General features: G+C 44.1%; 1 protein-coding gene across 1 annotated transcript in view; it reads left to right on the forward strand.

Moving 5' to 3' along the window:
- The first annotated feature begins 9,730 nt into the window (after positions 1-9,730).
- The window catches only part of LANCL3 (LanC like family member 3), a 32,705-nt gene continuing 26,451 nt past the window's right edge, over positions 9,731-15,984 (forward strand). The window contains exon 1 of the mRNA XM_067289745.1: positions 9,731-10,326. Coding sequence (XP_067145846.1) covers positions 9,766-10,326 — 561 coding nt within the window. The 5' untranslated portion in view covers positions 9,731-9,765. The remainder of the gene's footprint in view (positions 10,327-15,984) is intronic.

Genomic DNA, 15,984 nt, shown 5'->3' on the forward strand with positions numbered 1-15,984 from the left:
TGCCTGGAATATTAACACCAAGTGCTGGATTAGTAGTCTGACCCAAATGCCAGAGCAGTATAAGTCTGATCCACAACATCCTTGAGCATGTGCTTTACATTAAGCATGTGAGCAATACTTCTGACCCAAATGGTTTACTGAATCAGAGCCTAATTTTTTAATTAATTTTTTAATATCCCATCCAAATTTATATCTCAGTACCTGAACATTTTGCCTTATCAACAGTGAACTAGAATGTCTTCCTGCATAATTCATGACGCTGTGAATTATTTTTGTAACTTTTGAGTTGAGCAAACTGAAGAGTAGAAAAACAAAAATGCTTAATGGCATTCTGGAATGATCTTATACCATGATTTTCCAAACAGTATTTATCAAGGACAATGAGGGACTATTCACATATGTAAGGTAAAATCCACATGTGGAATAGTTTGATGGATCATAGCTTACACATTTAAGGGTGCAAAATAAAGCAAAATATATGTATTTAAAGTCCAATAACAATACTTCATATTATTTCAATTTACAATTTCAAACCACTCATAAAGCTTGCTCCTGTTAAAAAAACAGAGTATAAGTTGCTCATTTATGTTACCCCACTCAGATGCTGAACAAGCAAAATGGCCCAAAATGCTATAGATAAATTTTCATACAGTCTAGCACAGCTTCTATGCATCACATCAGACTAACATATAGCAATGAAATGAAGATAGACAATGTACTAAGTGCAACAGCAGTAAATGAATGTGAACAGCAACTGATTTTGAAATGTTCTTGCCACTTTCTCAAGAAAATGTTATCACTGACTTAAGAGAAAAGTGGTCTATGCATTGTTTCAGGATTCTTAAGAGCTGAAAACTCTGACCTCCTTAGTTGATGAAGCATTATTTTTTCTTCTGAGACCTATTTTCAGTTCAGCTGCAAAATCTAAATAAAAAAAGACTTTTATGGTTGCTTAAAATTTAGTGGGCCAAGAATATACTGAGAATTGTGCTTTAAAATGTGTCAAAATCTCTGTAGTTCTCTTGAATAACAACTTCATTTACTTTCAAGGTCATAAATTAAGCCATCTGCTTCATTCTTTGAGTGGACAGTAACTACACATGCTAAGCCAGGTCATTTTATGTTTTCCTAGGTCTGCAATCATAACGGATAATTTATCAGGATCCTGTGGAGAGAAGTCAGCATTCTGCTGGCTCATGAGAGCATCTAGACCAGGCTGCGCTCACTTGCACAAACTTGTACCCATGCAATTTTGTATGACTCCATATTTCCTAATCTAGGCTACTTTATTCCTTAAGTTCTGCTGGAAATAGCTGGGATAGAAAGTTCTCAGAAACAATCTCATATTAAGATTTTCATTTTTGAAAAGCCAGGCTTGCCTTAAGGTTTTGTTAGTTTGAAAAAAGAACTCACCCAGAGGAGGTTTTGTTTCTTGACAATGTGTGTGAACGTGCATGTGCATATATCTCATAACAGACCTGGTTATCACCTGGTACGATGAACCTCTCAAATATGTCAAGCTAAGAAATGTTAGACCTGGTCAGCATGAATGGCCAAGATGGAGATTTAAAAAAAAAAAGGTCAGTGCTGCACTAGTTTTGATGATTCAGGACTTGAAAATATTCCATCCGCATTAGTGTGTATTCAGCTTCCCAGCATATCATTAAAGGGTAACTTATTTCTGGAGGTGCTATCTGTGCTCTAGGACATAAAACCAACTTCATCATTAATGGTATTTAAGACCCCAGCGCATTTTCTTATCAGACTTAGTCTCATCGCCTGAAATGCCGACCACATATATTATTATCCAGAGCCTTCTCAAGCTGTTGCTTTTTACTGTGAAATCTTACTTTGAGATAGTGTCAGTTCAGTGGTTGACTAATTATGTAAGTATCAACTTGTACCTTAGGCATATCTATACAAAACTGGATTTTTATTTGTTCTTCTATTTTTTCTTTATCCTTTTTGTCTCAATAACCTCATATATTACTTAAACATCTGTGACTGACATCTCTGATTCCTAAACTCACCAGAAACTGCAGTGAGCAAATAAGGAGTGGAGCTTTATGGGCAGAACAGAAGGGGCTGTGAGGTTGTGGGAAGCATCTGACAGTAAGTCATTCACAACAGAAAATGGAAAAAATGGGATGCAATTCAATAAGGTAAGCAAAAATTTAGGCAGGATTAATCAACTTGCAGGGCGGGAAACAACTAGTTAGAGAGAAGTTTTGGAGGAAAGATTTGGATTTATGGCAGATCACAAAATGACCATGATGTCATAGCAAAAAAAAAGGCAACCAGTACAGAGGTATGTATCAATAGAAAGATACCTTAAGAATACATACTGTATGAGCTATGAAGTTATCTTTTGGCTTTGCTTAGCACTAGCAATGTTTTGGCTGGGGTATTCTCCAGTTTGGGCACTGCTCTTCAAAAAGGACAAGATAAACCGGAAGGAGGCCAGAAGGGAAAGACAGGCATGGGAAAAGACTAAAGGAAATGAAGCTCTTCAGACTAGAGAAGACTGAGGTGAGACAAGTATATAGTCATCAGGGATTTCAAAGGACTGTAGGTCCATGGTGAAAAGAACAAAAAGAAGCAGAGGGGAAGAGTTCATTATAGCAAAGACAATTGAAGCTAGACTTTAGAAAGCTTTCTGGCAGTAAGCACAAGGAACAGCTTGTCTAGGCAGATTGTAAAATCTACATCATTAGAAGGCTTTAAGGACAGGTTAAAGAAACACTTGCCAGGAATCGCACAGTTATGGATGATCCTACCTTCAGGCCTAGGGGACAAGCTAGACAAACTCTTCAGAGACCTATCCACCATTTTCTCCCACAAGTTTTGTATCACTTACTGACAGGGGAAGGTGCCAGCCCCAGGGCACCCCAGGGTTCCATGACCCCTCTGGGGCCAGCTCCGAGATGGCACCGCAGGGGCCAGGCCCAGCCGCAGGGAACAGGAGCCATGGGAGCATCGTTGGGGGCCTCCACCCATGCCAGATTTGCACCCTGCTGCCTCCTCACTCACTGGAGCCCCCAGCTCAGCCTCAGCACTGCCCTGGCCCCACAGCCCTGCCCGGCGGGCCCAGCCTTGCGGCAGGCCTGGTCACCACCCCTGGCCTGGCTCTGCTCGCCACCTCTGCTCACCCTTGCCATTCCCTCAGGGCCAGCAGGAAGGGGCAGAGAATAGACAAGTTTTTCCGTAAATTTCCTGGCCCTTACAACGGTCTTGATTTATAGACTACCAGACCTTTCAGTAACATTTATTCTTAAACCCCACTTTTTAATCTGGGTGTTTTTTCCTTGGGATTACATCTTGGCAGTAGGAGTTTCCTCAGGAATAAAGTGCTCAGCTACCTGAGCTTGACCCTCTGAAAGAAAGGACAGCTGCATGTTAACCCCTGATGTCAGGCCACTCCAACAGTATCTACAGGCAAGAGGAGTCCAAACACCTTATATCAGAGAATGTTTAGAGAGAAGCAATCAGGATTAATGCATCTGGATAGTGGTAGATTAATATCAGGCCCATTAGCAGGCTAGAATCTACCCAGTGATGTGTCATTGTAGTCTGCCATATATTTAAGTTGTATATGTCTACTCTGTAAAGGTATGATCTGTTAATAAAAGTCTAACATTTCCATCACAGCAACTGCTGAGATGAGCTAGCACAAGACAGCAACAAAACACACAGACAAGAAAACTGAAGTAAAACATCAAGATAAAAATATTTGCTGCTTTCAAGTAAAAACAGTGGCTGATTTCAGATATTGATTTTTGTTCTTGTACTTTGAAATGGTTCCAAATTCCAACTCCAAATAAAATGTTACGATTAAAATCTTGGATCTCACACTGACATCAGTTGTAAAATAGATGCATTTAAGCAAATTTAGAATTGACAAAGTATGTTGTACTGACAGACTAATTAGTAAGACAAAAGTAACTATTTTGCTTTAAGATCAACAGTGGAGTACACAGCAAGATTTTTTGTTTCCTTAATCTGTTAGCCAATGTTGGAACCACATACAGAACTGCAAATTAACTACTGCTCTCTGATCATATAAGAGTACTTGTGGTTCATTAGAAATCACCTTGAACATAAAAAATTGGACATAACCTGCTGGATAAAGAAGCTACAGACTGTGACAGACACTTTTGCAGGGAAAAAACTCCATCTTCCTGCTGGTTTGAGGAGTAGGTTCAAGCTGAAGGAAGGAACTCTAGGAATAACCGTATCTATGGAAAAAGCTCAGGACAGGGTTGAGGTAATGCTGTTTTGAAGTTACATTTTTGCCAGTGAAGCCAAACGCAGAATGTCAAACTTCCTGCTCTGCAGAGAGCTTTGGCATTTGTCAACAGTCAAGTGGGGATTTACCAGTTTATAATAAACAGGCAAATAAGTCTACATAGAGCTACTGCAAAACTTTAATACTTTTCTCTTGATGAAAAGTCTTCAGGCACTAATGGCTGCTTTGCTTTTATCTACACAGAAACCCTTACTAAAATTAGTCTGTCTTTTCAAAGAGAAAATGTGAAAATCTGTAAGCAGGAGTAAATCTCTAAGCACTGAATACTTCTGTCCACACTTTCAGTATCTTGTTACAGGCACCTTTAAGTTGTTCACTGTACAACCTCACAAAAAAAGAAAAGAAAGAAAAAAGACACATACCCCCACCTTTCTAGCCTTTTTCCCAAGGAGGCAAGGCGCAGGTGACCACGCATGACTGTCCATCTGCCTGTCAGTCATTTCCCACCATCCCCATAATTTTGTATCCATTGGCCAATTTCAACAAAATGTGGTAAGAAAGAGCCTCAAAGACATTAAATTCCTAAGTTTCACGAATCTAGTCACAGGATGGAAATTCAGTGCCCCCTTGGCACAAAAAATAATTTAACTCAGCCCCATACCATGGGCCAAATATAACTCAACTCCACCCACCAGGCGCAGCCAACTGCCAAGTGCAGCAAACCACCAGCAGCACGTGCTTCCAGCCACATGGGAAGGGGTATGGCTGCGACACAGAGATGGTGAGAAATGCCAATGTGGGACAGGCTTGGGAGTTACTTCCACTGTTCATGGACCAACTTCTTTAACCACAAATACATGCAAGCCTCTGAATGTAGGTCTACTGCTTAAAAGCACAAGAACAGTCATTGTAAGGGAGGGAAACCTGTTAGAATTTGAATGATGTGGGATAATTGAAATATTTGGCACAGTATTTAACACAATTTCTATGAATTAATATTCTTTATCTTCTGTTATGTAATTTTCCTCGTGATGAAATGGTGCTACATGCACTGAAGCTTGTATCACTTCTGTCACATAGAAATTGTGTTTGTGTTATTAACTACGTACACGTAACAAAAAAGGTTAACTTAGGAAAAAAGATTCTAGTGTGCAATACCAAGAAGCATTTTAGTTTAACAACAGGCTGTTACATCATTGTCAATTGATTGTCACAGAAAAAAAAACACAAAACCTTTTGTGTAGCTTGTGCGTGGAGTCCATATAGCACAGGATAGTCCAGCCTGAGAATGGAAAAAACACCTGTGGTGAGAAAACAAAATATGCAGAGTAACCAGAGACTGCAGGGCAGTCAATGCTGTGAAGTCCTTGGGGCTGCTCCTGCTGAGTGATTCCTAGTCAAACTTCTCCACATTTACAGCTATCAGCCAAACCACACGATCTCTGAAGTTCACAGTGGTATCTTGCTCTTCAAAAACCCATGGCAGGGAAGGTAGAAGAAGGGCATATGGGAAAAAGTTATTTCTTTTCTAATGGACACACTAGCTTCTGCTTAAATCTTTCCCTTCTGCCTAATGTCCATGAGCAAGCTGCCTACTGAACATGAACTGATTGCAGGGCAGCGATAGAGGTGGCCTGTAGACCCCAGGGCCCCTCATTTAGGGGTGTCGATTCCCAGGACCAAGCCCGAGCAGGTAGGGAGAGGAGCTGCCTGCCAATCTGACCTCCAGGGATAAAGCTCTCTGGGGAGGGAACAGCAATGCTGGGCAGTAAGAGGTACTGGCGGCCAATCTTCATAGGCAGTTTGGGAAGCAATTTTGAATTTAACAGCCAGTCTGCTCAAACCAACCCAAACAGCCTCTAGCACAACCCTGCTAATGAGTTGCATCATGTTAGCAGGGTGTTCACACCACTAAATACACATCTGTTCCTGAAGCTCAGTCTGTATATGTGAGCCCAATTTTTCACCTTCAGCTCTGGACAGATGTGGAGTACAGTGTAGGAACAAAACTGGCAGCCATGGGGGTATCCAAAAATCCTGAAGGCAGGCTAAACCATTAAGTCAGTAAAAAGCATATAAGACAAATGATATACTAATATATACAACATTCATTAGGAGATGCCTCCAGTCCCAAATCTACAGCTGAGGACAGATTACCGTGCTCTGTTGGAAGTATCTGATGACATTGATTCCCTAAAGGAATATGTAAATAAACAAGGGAACAGGTATACATGAACAAGTATACCAACAATTAGTTAGCCCTACTTTGAACAGGGTTTGGACTAGATGACCTCCTGAAGTCCCTTCCAACCTACATTAGTCTATGTTTCTATATTTTATCAATATGAAAAAAACATATCACCAGTATACACATTCTATGAAGTTGGATTTCCTAGAACGGAAGCAGGAGCTTGGTGGCTTTCACTACCTCCTCTACCAATACCTCTATCCACCACACCAGTACCATACCTATTGTATGATCATACCCTTGTACGATCTGTAGCTTGTCCCCAGCTCCTTGGCTCCCTGCATGAGGTCTGCAGAGCCAAAGAGAAGGTGTGGCATGCCCAGGGAGCACAAACCAGGGAGCTGGAGCAGTGCAGAGGGGTGACAGGGGGAGCGGGAATTCACATTTTTCTCAAGCTGAAACCATGCACTGTAGGCCCACGCTTACTCTGGGACCAAGGGGAAGGCAAACCTCAGACTGTGATCTGATAAGAGACACACATGACCTACATCTGAGGATCACTCCTCCTCCTCTCCCATTTCTATCACGACTGCATTCATGCTTGGTTAGAGTGAAAAAGAATACATCCTATATAAAAGCAGCAAACTTAAACACAAAAACACGAGCAGCTTAAGACTTTATCAAATTTTTAAAATTATATAACTATAACAAGTGTTTGTAGAATTTTTTTCCAGTTCTCCTTTTGGCTTTGGTGGTTCAATACCCTTACACAAAGGAGGTAGAGCAGAAACTGTCATCCTCATTTCTTACTTGATTGCTGTATCTCATCTGCTAACCCTAGAGTGGCAAAGCACTCTTATTTTGCGAAAAGGCTCTGAAGAGCACTGAAGATGTTCCTTTTCTGCATGTGATTACTGACTCCTTTTCAAAAAATATTGTAGCATTCTTATTCTGCACTTGTAAAGGACAGTGTTGCTAACCCAACTGATTTTCTTTTTGATTTGCTGAAAACCCAGATAATATTTATCTTTTTGAGAAACGTTTGTAACATTATCAATAAACTCTCATGAGAGAAAAAAAGTGACAAAGAAAAGGAAAAACTCTACTGTGCCTATTCTTATTTTTGCCAGTAAAAAACGTCAAGCATAACCTGTGAAAGTCAAAGGCATCCAATGGCAAGAGACTGGTGCTAGAAGTGTTTGCTAATAAGTGGCTTGATCCAAAGCCTACTGCAGACAACCGGATTCTTTGATCTAAAACATATTATTTGTCCTGCTGTTGTGTACCAGGAACTGGAAGAAGAAAGGTGGTATGTGCAAAGGAATTGTGAAAGGGAAAAAAGGAAAAACTATTTAAATATAACTTTGTTACATTCCTAGGTTGCTAACTTCTGACTTAGTACGAACTGACTACCAGTGGGAAACAGACACAGAACATTGCATGAAGTCTGGAGAGCACTTAAGGAAGGCAATTCTCTTCAACCAACAGAAATTATGCTGGAAAAAACTGTGTTCATGCTTTGAATAGTAGTAGCTTAGCTACACACTCTGAACTCAGGATCTCACTTTCATGGCTCTGGACTCAGAGGTGCTGGAATAAGAGAAATCCCAGCTGGGTCCAGAGCTATTTTCAAGTTTCTTTGCCACCTTAGATGCCTAAGAAAACCTTTCTTATTAACACTGGTGGACAGATAGGTATGACAGCACCTTGACTCCTAGCTCTCACCACATTCAGAGATCAGGGATAGCCAGGACCCACTACTGCTGCCTGTTCAGCTCATGTTTTTGATATTATGCTTCTTGCATTTACCACTCCAGGCATTTTGTACTGCCTTCTTTGCCGCCATCAGCTTTGTCTGGAAACACTTTCCTCCTGCTCTGCTTGCGTAGCTACTTTGACAGTTTCTCCTTGCACCTTCCAGTGTGGAGACTGAAGATTCATCTACCACCAATCCCACCTCCAGAACTGGTGCCAGAGACGAACAGGTGACCAGTCATGGATTTTTGATGGCAAATTCACTTACACTGTGCTAGTTTACATAATCGGGGGTAGATATGGCCATAGTACATTTGTATCATACAAGAGCTGCTCTTAAAAAATCTGCTTCAGGCTTTTTCTTCTTTTTTTTTTTTTAAACTAGAAATCAAGACAGTGGCCTAAATGATCAATTCCTCCCAAGTTCTGCTTGGCTTGTGAGTGGAGGAAGGGGGCCAAAGATGGCCTTGTGCCATCGTTGGTCTGTTGAGGACTTGCTTAGCTTTCCATGTAAATCAGCCTCAGGCTGCTCTTGTTCAGATTTGGCTACATCATTCAGATTTGGCTGCAGCAGCCCCTTAGGGGCTATCCCACAGCCAAGAATAACTCAGCAGCCCTCTGGCCACCCTTCCCCTCCCTAGATGTCTCCTTCAGGCCTGCCACATACCCCTGAGCCAAATCTTCCAGCAGCAGGGGGGTGAGGGAAGGTAAAAAAAACAGTAACCCCTTTTCCTCAGGAATCTGTCAGGCAGCGGAGCCTGCTGATGGCAAGCTCCTTGGTTGCTGGACAGCTGGAAGAATGTGGAGCAGAGCAGCCTGTCCCGCAGGGGCTACAACAAACCCAGCAGGGAGAGGCTGCCTCTGCCTTTGGCGGTGTGTGAAAGAAATCAACACCAGGCAGGACGAGCCAAAAGCTGTGCGCTGCGAGTGGGAAATCAAAAACGAGGTGGCATTCCCCTGACCGTGCGGGGCTTTTGGCTTGGAAACCCGGGTTAGCCGCGCCTACGCTTCCACCTCTGTGCTGAATTCAACAAAACTACCGTTTAGGACGCGCCGACTGAGAGCGGGTGGGAAGGCGGCCGCCGGGGGGCCGGGGGAGGGGAGCCGAGGGGGCCGGGCCGGGTCTGGGGGCGGCCGCTGTGCGGCAGACCCGTCCCCGCAGACCCGTCCTCCCGCGGCCGCGGGAGCAGCCTGGCTGCGGGCGGCGACGAGCCGGTCTCGCCCCCGTCTCTGGTTTCGGTGATTCAGCAGCCACCGCCGCCGCCGCCGTTTCACAGGGACACGGCGCGCCGCGCCAACGGCTACTGGCCCCAACGGCTGCCCGCGCCAAAGGCTGCCGGAGGCGGCGCGAGGCGCCCCCTTCCCGCCGTCCGCGCGCGCTCCCTCCCTCCCTCCCACTCTCTCCCTCCCTCTCTCTCCCTCCCTCCCACTCTCTCCCTCCCTCTCTCTCCCTCCCTCCCACTCTCTCCCTCCCTCTCTCTCCCTCCTCCTCCTCCCCCTTCCTCCCTCCCTCCGCAGACCCCGCTGCCTCCCTGCCGCCGCCGCCCGCTGCGCAGAGCGCCGCGCCGGCGGGGGCATGGCGAGCCAGCGCTGCTTCGCCAACCGCTTCGATGACTACCAGGGCAGCCTGGCGGCGGCGCCGGGCAAGGAGGCGGCGGTGCCGCTGGTGACGGCCACCATCGAGCGGATCCTGCGGGAGCTGCCGCCGCTCGGCGGCGGGGCGGCGGGCGGCCCCCGCGGCTGCCAGGGCGGGCTGTACGGCGGCGTGGCCGGCGTGGCCTACATGCTGTACCACGTCTCGCAGTGCCCGCTGTTCGCGCCGTCGCGGGAGGCCTACCTGCGGGCGGCCCGCCGCGTCGTGGACGCCTGCGTGCGCTACCAGGAGGGCGGCGGCGAGACGGACGCCGACACCCGCGCCGCCTTCCTGCTGGGCGGCGCCGGGGTGTACGCGGTGGCGGCGCTGGTCTACCGCGCCCTGGGGCTGCCCGACTTCGCGCGGCCGCTGGGCAAGTTCCGGGAGCTGTGCGAGGTCTGCGCGCCCCTCTCCTTCCTCGAGTGCGGCTCCGACGAGCTCTTCGTGGGCCGCGCCGGCTACCTGTGCGCCGCGCTGGTGCTCAAGCAGCGCCTTGGCATGGAGGTGAGGGCGGTCGGGCGGCGCGGGGTGCTGCCCTGCGGCCGCGGAGCGAGGGATGGCGGCACGGAGGGAGGGAGGGAGGGAGGGAGCTCCGCGGACGCCTCTCACCGTGGCGTCGCGCCGGCCGCTGCGGTCGGGGGGCGCCCTCGCCTCCGCTCGGTGACGGCAGGGCTTTCACTGGTGCTTGGGCTCTCACAAAAAGAAAACAAAAAACATCTTTTTCAGGTTGCAGTCCCAGGGCGCCTTTCTCTTGCGACTCTTGCTCCGCGGCGCGTCTCTCCGAAAATAAAGATGCATCTTTTGGCGAGAGAGGGAACAGGGGGGCACGAAGCGTGCAGGACGTGCTCTTTCTGCTAAGGCAGGATCGTGCAAGCAGGGCACACTGGGGGGGTGGGGGGGGGATGCTGAGAGCATCAGTAGTTAGTTGCCTGGTACTGAGTTATTGGCAAGAGCTACCTTGAGCTTTTCAAGGATATTTCCATAAAATGAAGTTGGTAAGAAAATGAACAGTGTTGGCTGAAATAGAATAAGGAGCTTTATAATACTAAGTCGTACTGTGTTATATTTTGCATGCAAGGAACCAGATTTTCAGAGTCACTCAGACTTACTGATCCCACTGTACAGAAGCTAGTAGTCTTTTGGAAATCTGTGCTGTGTATTTTGGTGCTTTGAAGCTAGGTTCTTCTACAAGCGTAAGATGTGATTACAATTCAATGTGCTGTTGATTTCAGTAGTCAGGGTTTTACCCCATGTCAGTGCTGAAAATTCAGAGCTTCCACTGACTACGGGATAATAATTAATGCTACTGATTCTGTTTGCTGTGATTTTTTAGTTACCAAATGGTCAATGCTGTATCTGAGCAGGCATTTCTTAAACTGTGTTCTTGTTCTCTTGTCAGGTCCTATCTTTGTTTCCTCCATTAGTCACTGATTTGCAAGTTCAAATGCTTCTGGCTTTTTTTTCTCCTGAGAGAGGAAGCAACTACTACAAGTAAATAAATGCTGTAAAAACAGGGAGTTCTGCCCAATCCAATACCAGTCATTGCAGTCAGAGTCCAAGGAAATCCATTTGATGGAGGACTTGGGAGACTCCAGGTATCCAGAAAAGGCAAGAAGAATGTTAAATCCATTGATTTTTTTGACTGCCTTGAACAAAGATTCTTACAGTCCTAACCATTTAAAGTAGCATATGTGCTAAATGTTTCTTTGGACAGGATTCTGTCTGAAGAAACGTAACCGTAAAATGGTTGTGTTATGGTTACGAATAACATAACCATAACTTTTCATTCTGGCAGCATTTTCTGTGTGAGGAAAGCACACAAGTACTAAGGGCTAGATTGCTCTCTGTAGATGCACCCCAAGCCTACACACAGCGTACAGCAGCACCAGTCTGAGGGGATGGTTCCACACAGGGGTGCAAGTTGTCCTGGTAGTTTGAGTTGTTCTGGTACTCACGTCTGTGCTTATGATGGTATTGTGACATACCAGCTGTATGAGGCAGCTCCCTGGACTCTCCTGCTCCATTTATTTTCCCCTTCTGTTTGTCTTACATCCTTGAGAGCAGTCAATGAACAGTCCTTGCAGTTCAGAGAGCAGGTGCAATCTCCTGACGCCTTCTGACAGGCAATGCAAAGAAGGGAAAAGCCCTCTTCTCCATTTGCTTGCTTGTTGAAGAGTTGTACTTTACACAGCAGTAAAGAGTTAAACTTCCCCACAGCTGAGCGCAGGTCTGCACATATTATGGAATCCCTTTAGCGGGTGGGTTTGAGGACAATTGTTTGGGGTTTATTTTGACACAGTCACAATAGGACACAGTCATCCACAACATCCCGAATCCAAATCCTATGTCCTCTTGCTGATGTTTCCATCAGTAAGCTAGGCATCCTTTCATATTATTTGTTTATTCTGTTATCACATTGTAATTTTAAGTGCATAGTGAAAGAAATAGAGAAGCAAAATAATTATGACTGTTAAGCGTTAATAAAAATATTTTTAATTTTAATAAAAATTTTAGAACTTTTAATTAAAGTATTTTCAAAATTAAAATATTTTTCTCTTTTGCTCTTTGTAATATAATAATGATCTGTAGCCATGTGTAGTCATGCCTGTGCAAAATTTGCATGCACTGATGAGAGTTCCTATTCTAACACAGGATTACTTGAGTTAACACATTGCCAGGCCAGATCCTGCATCTTTTTACATTGGAAAAAAGGATGCTCAGAGCAGGTGCATGTCCTTTATTACTCAAGGTCAAATGGTAAGTCAGGTACATCCTAGAATAGAAAGAATGTCTTGTGACTCTAACCGCTAGAAAATGCTATCTCCTGTAATTTGATTGTGCACAATCTCACCTGGATCATTGCAGTATGTTTTCTTTCTTTCCATGTTCTTTTTTGAGGCTGCTGTGCAAACTTTTCTAGCACAAACTGAAATCCATCCCTTATGTTGAAATATGGCCACTGCTGTCTCTGTGGTTGTTTTTTCCTCTGAATAAGTTAAATATACAAGAAATTGACTGCCATTGAAAACCAGTTTCTTGAACAAATTTTACAGTTTATGTTGTGGGCTTGATGTCTTTTCTGGGCAGGGGAGGGAGGAGACTGCTTTATTTCAGTAAATGTCAGTTTAGCTCAATTCTCCTACCCTCATACTGCAGCTCCTTGCTTAACAGTCTTGGTGTTTCAAAGCTTGACATGTTCTCCAGAAAGTTAATTGACTGCCCTGAAGGATCCACTCTGTTGAGTAACACTGACCTCATGTGAAGACAGGATTCGCATTCTGCTCATTTTCAGAGTTTCAGGCTAATAGAGCATTTTTCCCCAATGAATCAATTGGAAGGGTTTGCATGAGTAAGGGTTACTTGAGCTGGTGAGACTTTCTGTCTTTCATCATGCACAGTGATGCTATGCATTAGGGAAGATGTTTGTTTTCATCCTTTCTTTAATTTCCATTATACAGTAAACAGTGCTTCCTGGACAGAAATAGATAAAATATGATTTTGGCAGAAATGATGTATCATTTTTACTTGTTAAAAATAAATAAGATGTATGTACTTTAACTTTTATACTTTTCTTAACCTCAGTGTTCTCACTGTGTTTAGGGAAGTTTTGTTTTCCATTCTGTCTTCTTTAGATACATCTTTTTCTGATGTTTCTAGTGTTGCTTCGTTATGCATCCTTGGGGAAATCTATCACTCCTGCTTTTAATTCCATTCACTCAATCTCTATTTGCTTGTGCAAACAGTAGTAAGAGCCCACTGGAATGGTGGTCCCATCCTCCTGTTTGGATACCGCTGTCTCCTCTCCTTATTTTATCTCAGTGAGGTTTCTGTCCCATTTCTTGGCTGATGTGTGTCTTCATAGTTGCACTTTCTTCTGGCAATGTTGTTGTCAGATGAAAGAGGAAAAGGTATGGAAGTTCAAATGGCTTCTTGCATCACCTTCTGCAAAGATGTTACAGCCTTTTAGCACAGCTTAGGTTTTCTTTCAATAACTGGCTGATCCTGTGGGGTTGACTGACTTCCACTAGCTTTGGGATGCAGCAAAAAAGATGTAGCGCCCTACAGCAGTACACCACATGGGAGGCAAAACAGCATTTTGCATGTCAGCCCTATGCTGTGGTTTCAGTAAAGGGACAGTAATTTTAAAACACATTTCAGACATCGTAAGAGACCCTTCCTTGCCCGTAATTGGAGTGGTGGTCTGCTGAATCAGCACACTGAGCAGCAACACGGTCAAAACAGTTCCCTGGACTGAGCCACTGGGGCAATGACTGAGAGTTTGCAGAGATGTTATGCGCTTTCATGCCATTATCTGAGTAAGTTTTCTGTCTCCATGGCAGAGAGGCATCTCAGTTTCCTTTTCAGACCAACAAGATGCCATGAGCTGGTGTATGTTTCTGAGCTTATTGTCCCATTACAGGGAATGCATGAGCCTGACGTTATTCTACTGGTATATTGGGTCACGCAATGCATGGAGAGGCTGCAGAAGGGCAATGCTCTTTCCGGGAGTACTGCTTTGACTGTAGGGCCCTGACAGAAAGCATATCTTCCCTGGCTGCTGTGTATTACCGCAGCCTCCTTCCTCTGGGACCTCACGAGATTGCAGATGAGGCTGGCCAGCTTGGCCTGGGACATGGGAAGCAGGTGTAGCACTGCTGTGCAATTTCATGAGATCTGGGTGCCACAGCAAGGGAAGCATGCGGCAGGACTGGTTTTAAAAGGCAGGGGAGCACATTGCATGTGCAGTGTGTGGGACTGCAATGGTCCAGGCAGTGTATTTCATAATATTGTGGGAGAGAAGATCTAAGTGAATGACAGTGCTTCTCTTTCAACTCTTCAGACATCTCTAGATGATCTGGCTTGTTCCTCAGGCTCTTTTCTATACCTAGTATATAAGACTTTGTAGGTTACTTCTCTCTATAATTTTTGGCCCATTTTTTTCAATCTCTTCTTCTGAAAGAGAGGAAGGAGCTTCTTGAAACCTGCCCAGAACATGTTCATTTGGGACTTTTAAAAATTAACTGTAAAGGTATTCATGCTGAATGTAGTGTTTATGACAGACACTCGATGGATTGATCTGAATGACATCTGCAAAAGCGCCCACTGAAGAGATGCACCTCTGACTGCTGTAGCACAAGGTCCCCACATCAGGCTTTTAATCTCACCTAGCTCTGAAATGGAAGGGCTGTCCTTTGAGGTCAGATTTCATTTTATCTCTATGCCCATTAAAGTACTTTGTCTCTGTGGAATTTGTCAGTTTATGTGAAATGTTGCAGTGTTTGAAATGTCAAATATTGTGGTGCTAGCAGGAGCTCTACTGATTTCTTTATTTCATTTTACACAGGCCAGTACACAGACTGGATGTGAGGTTTTGGCTGTGGAGAATTTAAATGAGATACCAGTAAAGATAAAAAGCTTTTGATCTTAACCTGCCTCTTTTAAATGTGTGTTCTTCTATCCATGGTTTTCCAAACCACACACTTAGGCTAAATTTTCAATTAATTTGTTTAATTTTCAATTAATTTGTTTAAATTGGTGAAATTAAATCAGGAGTTGAAAATGGAAGGCTTTTTAAATAAAAAGGGAAACAAAGGGAATGGATTTTTTTAGAAAGCATTATGAGACAGTTTGGGTCTAAATTTCAGAATTGCTCCATTTCTCTTCAGTGGAGTAACATGAATCTTTTTTTTTTTAATCAGCATTCTGATTCTGAGCCTGGGTCACCTAGAGAATGGCCACGTGGATTCAGTTCCACACAGTGAAAGCTGAATATCCAATTGTAGAGATAGAGAATTTAGTTTTGAAAATGTTGAATTTGAAGTATATTGTTTAACTGCCAGAGGAAAACATTGTAATACAGACATTTCAGAGTGGATCCTGCCAGGACTGGAAGTTTGATTGACACCAGCTTAACTGTACGCATATATTTTGTTGCAGAAATAAGGATTTTGGCAGTTTATAGCTGATGAGTGGTAGTAATCTGCCATTCTTGTCTTCTAAAAGGACAGTTTTGTACAAAAGCAGTATCAGGTTTCTCTGTACTTCTTTGTGCTGTTGTAAAAAATATTTGCCTACACCACATCATCTTTTTGCTGAAAAAGCAATCTAAGTTGTGCAGAACCAAAGTTACAATATCAATATTTAATAAAAGAGAGAGAGATT

The sequence above is a fragment of the Apteryx mantelli genome, chromosome 1 (genome assembly GCF_036417845.1).
Source record: "Apteryx mantelli isolate bAptMan1 chromosome 1, bAptMan1.hap1, whole genome shotgun sequence".
NCBI lineage: Eukaryota > Metazoa > Chordata > Aves > Apterygiformes > Apterygidae > Apteryx > Apteryx mantelli.